This window comes from Agelaius phoeniceus, chromosome 29, assembly GCF_051311805.1.
Source record: "Agelaius phoeniceus isolate bAgePho1 chromosome 29, bAgePho1.hap1, whole genome shotgun sequence".
Classification (NCBI taxonomy): domain Eukaryota; kingdom Metazoa; phylum Chordata; class Aves; order Passeriformes; family Icteridae; genus Agelaius; species Agelaius phoeniceus.
Window position 1 is genome coordinate 3,328,307 of NC_135293.1, and position 16,004 is coordinate 3,344,310.

Genomic DNA, 16,004 nt, shown 5'->3' on the forward strand with positions numbered 1-16,004 from the left:
AAGAGTTCCTTCACTTCAGAGATGGCTGGTGTGCAAAAATATGCTGCATTCTAGGAGGGAAAATACTCTTTGTTTTTGTTGTACTGTTTAATACAAACCAAACTGTGTCTGATCAGAGGCTGCATATAGTGAATTTGGTCTCCATTTCTCCTAGCTCTGGCCTATAAAACTTGGGTTCTCTTCCCCTTACGAGGGGAAGCTGGTATGTACAACTGCCTGCCTCCAGTGCATGGGTTTTTCTTATGGTACTCTTGCATGACTAAAATACTTACACGGGTTGTAACTCAGTTTTAAACACTCTTTTCAACAATCACGACTGCATGTACTGGTGCAACTTCCTCCCCAGACTGCATGCAGGGCTGCTGGGCTCTTCTGTCATATCCTGATATTTTATAGACACTGTGTGTAACTTACATTGGATGTAATAATATTACTCATTAAGTGACTACTAAAACTAAGCTGAGCCTCACAGATCAAAAAAAGGTAACAAAATCCTGGATATCAGATGAATAGGAAATTTTCTTACTTTTTGAAACATTTGTGGGGATAACTAACAGCTCTTCATCAATTCCATCAGCCTCTCCTTTGACCCACTCATTTGTCTTTCACTCTGAAACTTGCAGCTGGGTGTAGCTGCTTGTGACTGACAAGTGTTAATGTGAATCTGTCCTGCAGAGTAAAAGCTCTCAGGTCAAAGGAAGTGACAGTGGCACCTCAGAGCTGGACTCTGTGCATGAAGAGGAGGATGTTTCTGAAGCCAACCGGGAGAAGGAGATTCTCATTGATCGCATACAGTCAATAAAAGAAGAAAAGTAAGTCCCCCTCTACCTGCTCAGGCCATGCCCTTTGCACTTGGAGGGAACACAGGTAGTAAAGCAGGATACCTTCTATCCAAAAGGATCTAACTCTGTTCTGTAAGGCCTTGACAAGAGGGAAAAGGAAAATACAAAGCACTAGCTGAGAGAAAAGAAGTGAGCATTAATAGTTAATGAGTACATGCTTTACCTCTGAACATGAGCTGGGTGAAGGTGCTCGTGTCAGAGGTGCTGCAGCCTGTGTTTGATGCAGGGAGGACATCACTTACCGCTTACCTGAGCTCGACCAGCGAGGCTCTGACGAGGAAAACGTGGACTCAGAGACCTCTGCGAGCACAGAGAGCCTGCTGGAGGACAAACCAGGCCGGGTGGATACCGAAGGTCAGTATTAAGGTAGTAAGTGCTTTTCTTTATTCTACATCTTTCATTGCATACAGCCAGGTGACCAGACATTATCTGGTCACAGTGGCTCGTATTGAGTTACATTTTAGGCCTGCTATCAGTCTCTAAGTATCTTCTTTCTTTAAAGCAATTATTGGATTACACTGCTGTGCTCAGAGCTCCAGCGTGCCTGCCAAAGACATTTGCAAAGTGCCTTCTCTCCCGCAAACCTCTTCAGATTCTTACTCTGCACCCCTGGCTTCAAGACGCAGATACTCCTTAACACTGTCCAAGATTAAAGTGCCCCGTCGAACTCCAGTGATGCCAACAGCAAACATAAAACTTCCTCCCGGGATGTTCAAATGTACAGAATCCCAGGACGAGGCTTTCTCGAAGGAAGAGCGTCAGAGGGTGCAGCGGAGGGAGCAGCCAGCCAGGCGGACGGACAGCATCCACTCGGTGTACATTGCACAAGGGTCTGCACTGGCCCACGCTCAGGAACTCGGGGATGAATACGAACCCACAGCAAAACTCAAGCGCAGGTTCTCAGACCCTTACTCTCACATTCCCTGTGTGGAGAAGTGAAATTTTTCAGTGCTCTGGACTCTTCTTGAAGTCGACCACAGCTTTGGCTTTAACCCTTTGAGGGCTGTGAGGCTCATTCATGGCCTTTTAAGTGGCTGTGAGGGAAGGCAGCCCAGAAATGTACAGTACTGTAAGGGTTAAGCAAGGTTGTTTAAAGCAAACATTCTCCACTTTAAATTAAAACCTTGCAAAGAAAATAAACTCTCATGTTGAGTAAAATATATGGATTGAGTGTACAGGAACCAGGCCCCCCCATTCCGCTGCTGTGCCTTTTCCATTTGCCTTACAATGGACTCTCACGGGACCAACAGTCAATTTAGGTCAATGTGTGTTGCCTTAATGTTTTGTATGATTTTATGACAATTTTCTCTATGGTTTACAGAATTGTAATGTGGTAATAGCCTTAATTGAGACCAACATATATAAAAATGTTTATTAAAACATTGCACTTTTAAAAAATACATGTGGTAGTCGATCGATGTCTAACAAGCAAGTTATTCCGAAGGAAGCCTTTACTCGGGTTACTGTTTTTATGAAGTAGTGATAAAGAACGGGGGAAAGGGAAGCACTAACGCGGCTGTGGTGTGGGGTGGGGAGGATTTTGGTGCTGATAGAGCAAAGGGGAGCTCCCGTGCTGGGTGCGCTGTGCGAGCCGCCTCACCTCCATGCAGGGACACAGCCGAGGCCGAGCTGCCATCCCACAGCAGCTCCTTGAGGCCACGGCCATGCCCCGGCCCCTCACGGCGCTGCACCGTGTTGGAGTGAGGGAAGAGCTCAGCTCGGCCCCAGCGCTGCCCCGAGCGACAGCTGCCTCTGTGCCCGTGTGCACGCCTTGGGTTTGGGGTGATATGGGGGAGGTTTTTGGGTTTTTTAAATAAACCGGGGCGGTCACGGCCCGCCCGGCGCTTCCCGCCCCTCCCCGCGCCCCGCCCCAAGATGGCGCCCGGCGCTGAGGCGAGTTCCGGTGCCACCATGGCGGCGACGCGGCTGGAGCTGAACTTGATGCGGCTCCTGAGCCGGTGCGAGGCGCTGGCGGCGGAGCGGCGGGACCCTGAGGAATGGCGGCTGGAGAAGGTGAGGCCGCCGCGCCCCTCCCGCTCCTCGGCCCCTCAGGAACCGAGACGGGAGCGCTGTGGCGTTAAACCCACAGCCTTTGCAAGACAGGGGAATTCTCCTTAATGCTGTCGTTTAAAATCTTGTTTTTGCCCTCAGTATGTGGCTGCTCTGGAGGACATGCTCCGGGAGCTGAAGAAGCAGTCCAGGTGAGCGCTCTGAGCCCCTGGGTGCCTGTTGTGGGTTTGTGCTTCAGGGTGTGCCAGGGGAGGTTTACGTTGGATACCAGGAAAAATTCCTTCAGTGAAAGTGGTAAAACACAGGAAAGAGCTGCCCAGAGAAGTGATGGAGTCACCATCTCTGGAAGTGTTCAAAAAGAGAGCAGATGTGGCACTTTGCAATATGGTTTAGTGGAAATGGGGGGATTCAGTCGAAGGTCATATCTGGTGATCTTGGAGGTCTTCTCCAACATCAATGACCCTGTCATTCAATAATCTCTTACCTGTAAGTCAGCCATAGCCCACAAACACCACAGCAGTGTGTTTTCCCTGTGGAAATACATATTCCTTGAGCCCTCCCTGCCTTGGAAAAGGTGATTTACAGAGGGTTGCAAGTGTATTCCCGACCTGAGGCTATTTCTGCTTCTTTGAAAAACCATGTGGGGTTTTTTTATTATTTCACTTGGAAAGTAGAACGCTAGAAAATGCTGATAACTTTTGGTTTTGATATTGTTATCTTTCAATTCAACAGCAAGCCAGCTCCTGAGCTGCTGAATGAATACTCTCGCAAAGTGGACTTCCTAAAGGGACTCCTAGAAGCTGAAAAATTGGTAAGATCTACTAGTTCAGCTTGAAAAGATTCCAGTATTCTGTGTTTATATTCACCTATTGCCTGGTTCCTATGCTTGCTTTTTACCTTACCTCTCAAAACAACAGTTGATAAAATCTTATTAGGCACTCCTTGTGAAAGCCTGAGTAAATAGATTGGATTCATATTTTGTTAAAAGGAGGTATTGTATGAAACTCCAAAAGCAAAGTGTTCATCTTTCTCACTCCTTTGCTGTGAGATGCAAGGGCAGGTGCTGTCCCTCAGGCCTGACACCTCTCTGGGCTGCTCCCAGCTCACCTGGAGAGCTGTGAAATGCCAGCGAGCTGGGTTTAGCCAGTGAGGTGCAGCCAGTGCTGCTGTTCGGGCTGAATTCCCTGTTGGGAAGTGTCTCCATCTCTCTGGGAGCCCCTCAGGAACCTGGCCACCCCCTGCTCGGCCAACAGCAGGGGACAGACACTCTCTTGTGCCCTGAGGGTACTGAGGGCAGCCAGGCTGGTCACCTTTGCAGCAGGAGAGGCACCAGAGGCATCGGTGGAGGATAAAAGGGCCGACTCTTAGCAGGGGTTCATCCAAATTGGGAGCTCCCACAGCTCAGGGGGCTCCTGCTGAGAGCCCCGGGAGAGCTGCCAAGGTTACATTGAAAGGGAGGTGGGAACATAAAGTAGATGACATTTACTGAGCAATAAGAAAAATTAAGGTTTGGATACTGGGGAATGGACATTTAGGTCAGCCTATGGAGAAACACTTGGGGGGCTGACTCCTGGCCTCTGGCTGATCACTCAATGTCCTGGAGGAAAGTTCTAGATGGAGGGGATGGGATGCTGAGTGACTGACACAGAGCCAGGGTGGGGATTTGGGGATGCTCTCAGCAAAGGAAAGGGATTACACAGGTAGAGGGAGGAGAGTACAATCTGTAATACTTTGTAATAGTTTTGTTTTTGTATCCCTGCATTTTTCCCATATAGTTTACTCCAAAGTACAAAAACACACCACAACAGGGAAGCAGCTGTGGGATTGCACCCCTATCCTATGTGTGGGTCTCACCCCAGCTGCCTCACACTGCACGGTGTCATATCCATGACTGCTCCCTGCTTTTTCCCACTCCCAGTCTTCATCGACAGAAAAAGCTCTGGCAAACCAGTTCCTGGCCCCGGGGCGCACCCCGACGACAGCCAAGGAGAGAACCCCGGCCACCAGAACCGTGCACCTGCAGACCAAGGCGCGCTGCACGGGCCAGATGAGGAGCGAGCTGCTCGGCGCGGTGCGTTCAGCGCTGCTGCACACAGCGTCCTGCTTGTGTTCAGCTGCCTCACGGGTGTCCCAGGCTGCCTGGGGAGGCGCCTCTTTATCTCTAAATCCTGGGCACAGGCACTCTGCCAGGCCTGTCCTTTATCACTGCCCCTTTGTAATCTGCTGGTTTGGTTCTCTCTCTCCTCCCAGGACCCCCTGGCTACTGATGGTAAGTTCAATCTGTTGCTTCCTCTAACTGTAGTCAACCTGAGTCTTACAAAGAGGGGAAGAGGGAGGTCAGGTATTCAAGATTCCCCAAAGTGTACTTTTAATTTAGTGCCTCACTTCTTTTCAAGACAACAGATTTTAAAAACGAGCTAAACCAAAACCCCTGACAGATGAAAGCAGAAGTGTTGTTATCAATGGTGGCAGGGACTTGCAGGAAGCTCTTTTTGTAGCATTCATGCAGAAACGGACATTCTAATTACAGAATTAGCAGGGGTAATTTATTTTGTGCCTGTTCCCTTCTGCTCTGAGCAAACCATGTGATCCTGGGTGCTTTGAGTAGGTGTTGTTCAGTTCCTCTGGAATACACAGCCATGTTATTCACGTAGGGAACTGGGAGGAATTAATTTGAGGTTTCCATGGCTACCGTTAGAGCAGCTGGAGCTGGGCCAATCTAACGTGTCCTGAAAGAACACTGAGACACACGGGCTGAAACCCTGCCCTCAGGGATGTGATTCAGCTGGGGTTTTTCCCCTCTTTTGATGTTGGGTGTCCTCTTTTCCCTGCAGAAAGCAGGTAGGCATTTGACACCCATATTCCTTGGGGTAGAGGCTGAGTAGGATTTGGATATCCAAAAATCCCTTACAGGAGACTTGTTTTTTCAGCCTGTGATTGCATGGGAATTTAGAACATGCTAAGCACTTTTTTTATTTTTCCAGATTCTGAGGAGTTGAACATAAGGAGGCGAAAGTAAGTCAAAATTTCTCATTCCAGTGCTCAGTGTTTTGGGAACTGTTTTCCCAATGACCTTTAAATCCCTGATATGCTTTAAATTAGGTGAAGTGTCTGCTTATAGAGACCAAAATATAATGCCTTCAGTTGACTCAGTGGGCTTTGTTGTCTTGTAGAGATGTAAAACCTGGGGCAGACTTGTGAGATCAACCCCCAAGGAAATGTGAATCCCTTTTTTCCCTCGTGCTCTTGCAGAGGCCTCCCATCAGACGAGAAGCAGTCGGCAGTGGAGCTGGATGCTGTGCTGCAGCACCACCAGGACATGCAGGACAAGCTGGCTGAGGAAATGCTCAGCTTGGCTCGCAGCCTCAAAAACAACACTCTGGCTGCCCAGAACGTGATCAAACAGGACAACCAGGTAGTGCATGTTGAGCTGTGGCCCCTCAGGTTTTGCAGCCCACAAGGTTCAAGTGCTGATGTGTGAAATCCTGTAGCTTGATTCCAGGTAGGATCAGAGTGGGGGTAACACCTGCCTGCAGCTGAAGCTTTTCTCTGTTGGAGGAAGCTGCCCCTCTTTGCTCTCTCTTGTGAGGCTGACCCTGTTTGCTCTCTTTGCTCCACAGACACTGTCACACTCCCTCAGGATGGCAGACCAGAACTTCGAGAAGCTCAAGGACGAATCCGACCGCCTGGAACAGCACGCCAAGAAATCTGTCAACTGGCTGCTGTGGATAATGCTAATTGTAGTTTGTTTTATATTCATCAGCATGATTCTCTTCATCAGGATTTTCCCCAAACTGAAATGAAAATTTCATTTTACTTAAAGCTGCCTGCAGTGCAGTGGGAAAGCTCAGCTGGTGTGAGAACTGTCACAGTCAGTGCCCTTAGAGAGGCTGTGCAAGGCCTCCCTTGCATCTCCTCCCTGTGCAGGCACTGGGGGAAGCTTTCCTGAGGAAGCCTTTCCACACTTGCATACTTGTTTACTTGGTGACTCTTGCTGCCTCCTGCAGGGAGAGCTGAGGTAAGGATGAGAATTTGCACTAAGCTGCTAACAAGTTCTTTAGTGGATAAATGCAGTCATTTTTAATGTGTTTGTGACAAATGTTATGACTCCTAAAAGGCGTTTAGTCAATACAAAGTTAAATAACAGTTGAAGCCTTACATTCTTTCCTGTCTTCACAGCTTTTCTGTATTGACCTAGGAGCTTGCTGCCAACAGGATATTTAATTTCAGTTCTGTACATACACAGCTGCAGGTGTAGAAAGAGAATTCTGCTGTTCAGGTCCTTGCTTGGCTCAGATTCAGAGTATCAAAAGGTAAAACTCTTCTCAGGCTCACCTTTTGCCCAGATGGGACTTTGTACTTCACCATCTTCACCAGTTTAGATTACTACAGGACTGGAGCTGCTTTCTGTGCAGTGTTTGCCTCCCTTTTGTGCGTGCAAATGTTCTCACTTCTCATTGTGGTGTTGATGCCATTGCCTGAAGGAAACACTGTGACCCTGCCACCTTCCAGCTGTACACACAGTGCTGCAGGTGGCACAGACCTCACCTGTGCAAACATGCTTGTGCTGGAAGATGAGGGCAAAGGAAGGTGGTGTCTTCAAGACAGAAATAATAATTTAAAAATATTCAGCCTTTCTTTTTGAGCAAATTCTTCCTGTTGTCTTAAGTGTTCACTAAAATAAGACAGAGAAAAAAGAAACTCATATGTTTAAAACGCTGCTGCTAGAAAAACTGTAGTAAAGCAGGGTTTGTGTGACAGCCTGAGAGTCTGTGGAGGTGCTTGTGATAAGCTGAAAGCAAACCTTGTGCATCCTGCTGGTCAGTGTTCAGCTGTGTCCCATGCAGGAGGTGAGGGGCAGCAGGTGACCCTGGCTGGACCCAAACCATGGGGTGTTCCAGGCCTGGCTGCTGATCCCAACAGCCCCAGGACAGGGGATGAGGGGGAAGAGCTGTTTGTCACAGCTGGGTGGTTCTTAGGAACATCCAGCTTTGCTTTGAACACACCCCAAAGCACCAGGCTCTGTGTCAGAGCCCTGCTCTCTCCTGTACAGAAATGTGGCATTTCCCATTCCCCATGGTAATGAAGGCAGTTCACATTTTTTACACAAAATATTTCTGTTCATTTAACACAATGTTTGCAATGTAGTGTGCCACTCACTTATGTATTATCAAATGAATAATTATATTATGAGGTACAGCTTTTAATTCCAGTTACTCAGATATCTGCAATATACTCCTGTTTTACTTACCTTGAGTTTAGAGAAATTTATAGTTGCAGCAATCAGTTTATGGACATTTCTACATTTCCCAGTTGTTTTCCTTCATCTGTATGTAAAGTCTGACATTTCACTGTGCTTCATTAGTCAATGCTGTGTCACCAAATTATTTTTCAATTCTGATTGTTCACTACTTTCCCTGCAGGCATTTCAGTGCCAAGCTCTTCTCTTGGAGGCTGAATGTGATGCTGGAATGGTTTTTGTCTGTGAGATTTTGGGATGCAACATTAATGCTTCATTGTCCATAACACTGTCCTCTTTATTACTTGAAATAAATTATTTTTTCCTAGTTTACAAAAGATTTGGTGCATCACTGCAGACAAGTTTAAAACTGACTTTTGCTATCAGCAAAATGGGTTGCCTGTAACTTTTTGGCACTTATAAATTAGGAAATTTTCGATTGGAAAGACATGAAAGGGAGCTGCTAGTGATAGCTTGTCTCCAAGAAAACATCCACCCCTCCAAGTCACAGGTACTGATTTACAAAGAAACCTGCATGGAGTGAGTTCAGAAACCACTTAACTTTTGCCCATTGACAGTTCATGGGTGTTTGTTGTGTTGAATGAACGGCCAGGAGTGAACCCTGTAACACTTTTTGTTATCTGCAGCAGCCGTTGAGCACTGAGCCTCTGCTTCCTGGGGCTTCTCTCCCAGGTGGAAAAACGTTCTCTTCTTCTCCCAACCCAACGGATCCACTGCCCTGCACACAAAGGCTGGGTTGTTGTCTTTGCTTTTCTGAAGTTCATTTAGCAATTGCAGTCATTCAACACCACTTTGAAGATGGGAGCCGGTGCTATTTAGAATAAACAATGACTCAGGGCTTTGTGACATTTCCCAGATGAATGACAGTTTTTATTTTTGACTGACCTGTGGGGGGTGGTGGATGCTCTGTTGCCCAGCCCTCAGCTCCATTTGGTGGCACAGGGCTCTGTGCAGCTCTCCACAGAATAATACATACAGAACATGTATAGAAATGGCCTTCTGTGAGAGTTGCTTAACTTTCCCAAAAGCTTGGGAAATCCACATGGGCAGATGTTTATCAGGCACAGGGCTGGGCCTTGCTTGGTTTCTTGGCAGCCTACCTGCTTTGAGAGAGTAAGGAAAATTAAACCAAAACCCTTCTGGAGGCTTGGGTCACGTCAGGCCAGTGGATGCAGAGGTTCAGAGTCTGGCAGCAGCAGTGGCTCCGGGTCAGTGTAAGCTGTTCTGGCAAACACCCTTGGTGGCAGAGACTCTTACAATGCTCAGTGTTCAGCAGTGTCCTCAGCACAGATGGGATGTGCTGGAAGGATCCTTCACAGGCTGCTGGTGCAGGAATGGCGGGAGCAGAACGCTGGGTGCCATGGCTCCTGTGGCTGGGCAGTGCCAGGCTTTGGCCATGTGCTCCCTTGGGTTTTCTTTGCACTTTGTGCATCAAACTTGAGAGGCTGTGAGCAGCTACTCTGCCAGAAGGGAATATCCCATGAAGAGTGAAAAGGAGGGAATGGGCAGAGCAGGGTTCTGCTCCCTGTGTGACACCCAGTGTCACCTCCCTTCTCATTGTCTGCTGTAAACCTGCCATGAAACCTCAGAATTGAGTCTTGTAATTTATAGTTACAATTTAGTTTCTTTTACAAAAGAAATTCTTCCCTGTGAGGGTGGTGAGGCTCTGGCACGGGGAGCTGTGGCTGCCCCATTGCTGGAAGTGTTCCAGGCCAGGCTGGATGGGGCTTGGAGCAGCCTGGGGCAGTGGAAGGTGTCCCTGCCCATGGCAGGGGTGGGATGGGATGGGCTTTAAGATCCTTCCAACCCAAACCATTCTGTGAATCACAAAACCCGTAAAGGCAGTGCTAGAGCAGCTTGGAGCAGATACTCAAATGTCCCAGTCTGCAGCAGAATCCCCAATGTAATTCCTAAGTCCCAGGGCCTGGCATGGGGCTGGCTGGGAGCTCCTGTCCTGACCTGCCCCACTGCTGGGAATCCGTGTGCACTCGCCGTGTGTCCCACTGAACGGCAGTGACATTAAAGCCAACGGCACTAAATCAATACCACCTGTCACATGATGCCACCGTGACATTTCTGGCATCAGCTCTCCCTCTAATAGGGGCTGGAACTGGGAAGCAGCAGCAGTTAGTGAATAATGGATCAGATACGCCTGATTTGTAACATTTACAGAGGGAGGGCGTGTCTCCCAGCGACAGAACAAACCGGTTATCAAACGGGAACTGGGAGTTCTGACTCGTCCGAAACGCAACCCCTGAGCAGTGCAGAGCACAGAGCCAGAGCTTGGGAACCCGAGGTGCTGCCCAGACCACCAGTGCTCCCTCCAAATTAGACTCTGGATCAACAAAAACAGGCATTAGTGTCGAGAAAAAAACAGGCATTAGTGTCGACCCAAGGAAGGAGGGGCTGGGGTGAGCTGCGGATCAGAACTGGTGTAGCTGGTGGCTGGGCTGTGGTGGCTGATGGAGAGCAGGGAGCCTGGCAGCAGGTTGTGCAAAACACACCTGGGGCTGCCTGAGGTGAGCCTGAGAAGCTGTAGGGAATGATGGAGGATGAGGAGGCTCAGGAGGGCCACATCTGTCTGGCTGTTCCACATCTGAGCCCTGCTCGCCAGACCCAGGTTGGGAATGCTGACAGTACTTTGGTTTTTTCAAGTTGAAAATTTTGATGCTGAATTAGAACAAAAAGATTCTTACAAGAAATTAAAAATAAGTTGCATATTTGCATCTGCCTCTGTGACACCCAAAAATCAAACTGCACAAAACCAGAAACTGGACAAAAAAAAAGCTAAAATGAGCCAGTGCTGCAGCTGGCCATGAGGAGCTGGAATTTGCATCCTTCATCTCCAGGGTCTTTGACCTGCATGTAGCAGAGAGATGCCCTCTGCCATTTTCACCCTGGCCAAAATTTGTATTTGCTCATGTAACAATAGAATTCTCCAGAAGGATCTGACAGTGTTTCCTGTTTCAAGAGTAAAAAGCTGAGACTTCTGTCCTTAGCACATAAAGTGACCGGATCTCCATCCTCTGAGCCTTCTCACTGACAGAAGTCACTTATCGGATTTGGTGTGGACGGAAGGAAGGGTAAGAAAGGAACTCTGTCAATCCATGACGTGAAATATTTTATATTAAAAGATTTGGCCGAGGGTTTTGTGTGACTCTAAACAGGATGAGATAATTTTCCAAGGTCAGCTCTCCTGTGCTCTCAGCGTTGGGTTTAGTCACTGAGAAGTCAATCCCGTAAACCTTCACAGCAACATCCTGCCAGTGATGCAGAGACTTGGCTGTTGTTGGCTTCAACAGCAGCTCTGCTGCATCTTCAAAGGGCAGGAGGCTGCAGAACGTGCAAATTGCCTGGTGAGAAATGTGTGAGCAGGAAAGAGGGCCTGGCAAATCAATAAAAACAGAGCAACCCCAGCCATGGTTTAACTCTTCACCCAGGCAGTTGCAACTTGTTGTTAAGAGAAGGCCACAGTGAACTGGTGGGGCAGAAAGTGGGAGTTGGGACCTCAGCTCAGCCCCCAGGCTGCTGTGTGGCTTTGGCTCCTGATCTGGTTTTCAAGCAGTTTAGTTCTTAGAACAGAATTGGTACCAATGAACCTTCTTGGTGAGTCAACTGCTCCAAAGCTCCTTTTGGGCAAAAGTTTGTGTTCCTTGACTATTCCAAAGCTGGTTAATTAATGAGGAACTTTAATTTGTATGGCTAAAGACACACAGCCTAAAACCCACCCATGTGTTCCAGTATATAGAAAAAAAGATATGTTGGTTCTTAAGGTGTGAAGCTCTGAGCAGCTCCACGTGTTGGTGGTTGGGAGCTGAGCTGGGTTCTCTCTCCACAGACACTTGTGACAGTCCAAGGATGTCACTGCTGCAATATTCCAGCTGCTTTACAAAGTCCTTGTCCCCACCTGTTTGTGCAAACGTGGCTCCTGCTCCAGGGATGGGCTTCCAAGGGCTTCAGCTCTGAGTAGCATTGATCTGCAGGAGGGATCTGGTGGGAACTTGTCACACTTAGGTTGGTTTGATGTGGAGGCATCTGTAGGACAGAGCAGTAGACTCTGGACAAGGCCTGCAGGGACAGGAGCCAGGCAATGGCTCCCAGTGCCAGAGGGCAGGGCTGGATGGGAGATTGGGAACCAGGAATTGTTCCCTGGCAGGGTGGGCAGGCCCTGGCACAGGGTGCCCAGAGCAGCTGGGGCTGCCCCTGCATCCCTGGCAGTGCCCAAGGCCAGGCTGGACAGGGCTGGGAGCAGCCTGGGACAGTGGGAGGTGTCCCTGCCATGGCAGGGGTGGCTCTGGGATGGGCTTTACAGCCCCTTCCAACCCAAACCATTCCATGATTTAAGTAAGGAATCGATCAAACCAAAACAAATAAATCTTTGTAGGGTCAAACAGATGGATGCACTCTATTGCAAGTCTACTTATTTTCTCAGGAGGATTCAGATCTGAACCCCCATGGTCTGTGATTGTCACAGTTCATAGTACTTATCCCTGCTTATTTCCAAGTTATTTTAACCAAACCATAAAACATCTGTAGTGAAGAGGAAGAAATTTGACTGTTGCCAATATTTAATATATCAAACTGGTGATTTTAGTAGCTTCTTGAATCAGGAATAAAGGAAGAGCCTGCATTGCAGCTATTAGAAAAAAAAAAAAAAGAGTAAGCAGGTGTTGGCTTAGTTTCTAAGCGCCCACATTGCTCCTGTTGGTTTATCTGATTGCAAACCAAGTGCACTGTAGCATGATGAATATGTAGCAGTGAATGTATGGGAAAGATGCTGGAAAGGTTGCACCCTGATGTTCTTAATCAGTAATTAGAAACTAAAAATAGTATTTTAAGGAAAGATAATAAATCTGTAGCCTTTAATCCTCATGTGCCAATGTGTAAGCTGATATCATTATTACATGGAAGGCAATGAGAACATAAGTGAGTAAGCAAGAGCAGGTTGCTGTTACAGTCCCAGTATAAATTCCACACAGCCCGAGCTGTCCAGGTGATGTTTGGCTCTGTCTGTTTTATGCAAAGTCTACACTCATAAAGCAGGTTAATTTGCAAACACAGAATGCATACTTTTGTTGTTTATTTCCATTCCTTAACTGCCCTTACTTCCTGAAGCAGTCCAGAATGAGTGGAGTTCCAAGTCTCTCTGCATTTGCCAGCTCGAGGCAGCAGCATGGATTTGGGAAAAAAGGACAGAAATGGGGGAAATGCCGTCCCATGAGTGTGGCTCTGATGCATCAATGGGCTGAATCAACAGCTCCTGTGCTGTGCAGACACACATCTGCTGTGCTGATGACAGAGAAAGCATCCCCACTTAAGCAGAGCCTTTCATCTCAGCATTTAAATAGTCTGCAAATGGCAAGATGTAGTTATTGTGGCACAGGTACCATCCCAGCTAATCCTGCTTACTGTGGTCGAATCAGGCCACCAGCCTTACCCTGTCCAACAGGGAAACCTCAAACAACGTCAGGGGCTGAACCACAGCAGCAGAGCCATGATTCCCCGACCAGCCCTCCCCTCATTCACACTCTGTCGTGTCCCTGGCACAACTGCAGGGATTCTTTACCTGGAAAAGCAATGCAAAGTATTTTAAATAGGGTAAACTCATAGTGCAATTCAGTGTCCAGACAAAGGGACTGAGGCACAGTGACCTGCTGGCCTGCCCAGGGGCTCTTCATGTCAGGCAGAAGTGAGAGATCTGTTGTAAGCTAAAGATGGTGGGATAAAAATGTTAAAAAAATATCTATTTGCCAAGCATTTTTGAATTAAAAAAGGCTTTTTTTTCCCAGCAGTTTAAAACTCATTTGTCTCGCAGAAATGGCTGAAAGCAAGAGCCAGATAAAATTACTGGAAGTTGCCAGGAAACGTACTGTCATGGCTTAGTGCGAGTGCAGCGCAGAGATGATTAAAAAAGGCACCAAATGGTGAATCCCACTGGAAAAAGAACCAGAAATCTGCAATGGCTCTTTGGGTTCTGTGATACTGAAGGCAGTGGCAGTGGTAGACGGTATCCTCATCCCAAGCTCTGTCCAGCTCTGCGGCAATTTATCCTTTCCAAGAGGAGGAGAAGGGACACGGGCACAGCCAGGGCAGCAGCCCTGCTCTCAGCCTGGGCTCTCAGCACTGGGGACAGAGAATCCCAGAATGGTTTGGGTTGGAAGGGACCTTGGGGCCCATCTCGTTCTACCCCCTGCCATGGCAGGGACACCTCCCACTGTCCCAGGTGCTCCCAGCCCTGTCCAGCCTGGCCTTGGGCACTGCCAGGGATGCAGGGGCAGCCCCAGCTGCTCTGGGCACCCTGTGCCAGGCCTGCCCACCCTGCCAGTACAAATCTTTTCCCTAATGTCTAACCTAACCCTACTCTCCTTCCATTTGAACCCACAGCGAGGTCAGGCTCCTCAACTCCTGCGTTTCGCTCATTGAACGCTACCGAGGCCACAGCGGCTCCTCGGGCAGCGCCAGCAGGGCTCCCAGCCGGCCTGGATGGGTGGGTGGGCGGATAGAAGGATAAACGGACAGATGGCTGGTTGGACGGACGGATGGCTGATGGGTGGCTGATGAAGGGTGGCTGGAAGCCGCCGCGGCCGCTGCCGCTGCTCCTCCCCCGGCCCGTCCCGTCCCGTGCCCGCGCTCCGCGCCGCCTCTTGCGGCCGCCCCGCTCGGCTCGCAGCTGACGGGGGCAGCCCCTTGTTTACTGGCCGGGGCGCCGCCGCCAGCCCGGCCTGCGCTGGAAGGGGCCGCCGGGCCGGGGCCGACACCGCGGGCAGGGAGGGGCCCGGCGCTATAAAGGGGCTCCGCGGGGGCTCCACCGGCGATGCTCGGCCGGGCCCGGCCCCCGCGCCCGCCCCGCGGGCTCTGATTCGCGCCGGGCGGCGGCGGCCGCGGCAGCGGCGCGGGATGGGACCGAGAGCGGCGGCGGCGGCGGCGGCGCTGGCCGTGGCCGTGGTGCTGGGAGCCTGGTGCGGCCGCGGCCGCGGCGAGAGTGAGTCGGGGCCCGGCCGGGAGGGTTGGGGGCGGCGGCGGCGGCGGCGGCGGCGGGGAGGGCCCGGCCCCGTCGTGCCCTTTGTACCTGCGCGGGGCCCGCGGGCAGCGCGGCCGCGGCCCGGAGCGCTCCCGGGTCACCTTCACCCCCGGCCCGGGGAGGGCCCGGCGGCGGCCGAGATTGGAGCGGGCACGGCCGCGGGGAGGGCAGCGGCTGCCCCGGCGCGTCCCGGCCCGCGGGGCCCCGCGCGGGCGGGCGCTGGGCCGGGGTCAGCGGGGGCCGCGCCCGGGGCAGGCGCGGGGAAGGGCACGGGCCCCGCTCCGGTGCCGCTCCCCGGCTCCTTCCATGGGCACTTGCCCCGTCCCTTCCCCGATTCCTCCCCGCGTCCCCTACCCAGTCCCCTCCCAGGCCCTGACAAGGTCTCTTCCTCGGTCCCCTCTCCGGGCCCTTCCCTGCGTCCCCTCCCCTGAACGAATCCCCGACCCCTTCCCCGATTCTTTCCCGTGCCCCTTTCTCAGGTCCTGTCCCGTGTCCCTTCCCCGATTCTTTCCCGTGCCCCTTTCCCAGGTCCTGTCCTATGTCCCTTTCCCTGGTTCCTTTCCCGTGTCCCTTCCTGGCCGCCCTCCTCTGTCCCTTCCCCAGTCTCTTCCCCGGTCCCTTCTCGGGTCCCTTCTCTGATCCCTTCCCCGGTGCCCTCCCCAGCCCTGTGCCCCCGCCGCTCCTCGGCTGCCTCAGAACCGGCTCCGGTTTCAGGAGGGTTTAGTGTGGCCAGACGCGGAGGTTTTGTCTTTGACCACTTTTAGGTAGTGTGCCAAATCCACAGGTATTAAGATGGGAGAGCTCCGGGGGGAGGCTCTGTGTGTACACAGGGGCTTGTAAAATACAAGACAGGGGAATAAAGATGTTGTGT

General features: G+C 50.5%; 3 protein-coding genes across 6 annotated transcripts in view; all 3 read left to right on the top strand.

Annotated features, from left to right (window-relative positions):
• MYO9B (myosin IXB) overlaps positions 1–2,242 on the top strand; it is a 53,760-nt gene extending 51,518 nt beyond the window's left edge. For 2 of the 3 annotated variants that reach the window (XM_077191350.1, XM_077191351.1), the window contains 4 exons: positions 155–202; positions 676–812; positions 1,069–1,196; positions 1,345–2,242. In XM_077191350.1, the coding sequence (XP_077047465.1) occupies positions 155–202; positions 676–812; positions 1,069–1,196; positions 1,345–1,781 (750 nt within the window). In that variant the 3' untranslated portion in view covers positions 1,782–2,242. Of the gene's footprint in view, positions 1–154; positions 203–675; positions 813–1,068; positions 1,209–1,344 lie in introns of all 3 variants that reach the window. The other variant, XM_077191352.1, reaches the window with a different exon arrangement.
• Positions 2,243–2,697: 455 nt separating this feature from the next.
• On the top strand, positions 2,698–8,429 carry USE1 (unconventional SNARE in the ER 1). 2 transcript variants are annotated; one of them, XR_008535631.2, is made up of 9 exons: positions 2,698–2,855; positions 2,994–3,043; positions 3,585–3,663; positions 4,771–4,923; positions 5,103–5,121; positions 5,837–5,867; positions 6,105–6,267; positions 6,473–7,165; positions 8,276–8,429. XR_008535631.2 is itself a non-coding variant. In XM_054650266.2 (8 exons), exons 1-8 carry the CDS (start codon positions 2,718–2,720, stop codon positions 6,653–6,655), a joined length of 816 nt encoding a protein of 271 aa, XP_054506241.1. In that variant the 5' UTR covers positions 2,698–2,717; the 3' UTR covers positions 6,656–8,429. The 2 variants fall into 2 exon arrangements, 1 of the variants encoding a protein (XP_054506241.1); XM_054650266.2 differs by having other exon boundaries at positions 6,473–8,429.
• Positions 8,430–14,713: 6,284 nt separating this feature from the next.
• INSR (insulin receptor) overlaps positions 14,714–16,004 on the top strand; it is a 63,161-nt gene continuing 61,870 nt past the window's right edge. The window contains exon 1 of the mRNA XM_054650094.2: positions 14,714–15,094. Coding sequence (XP_054506069.1) covers positions 15,010–15,094 — 85 coding nt within the window. The 5' untranslated portion in view covers positions 14,714–15,009. The remainder of the gene's footprint in view (positions 15,095–16,004) is intronic.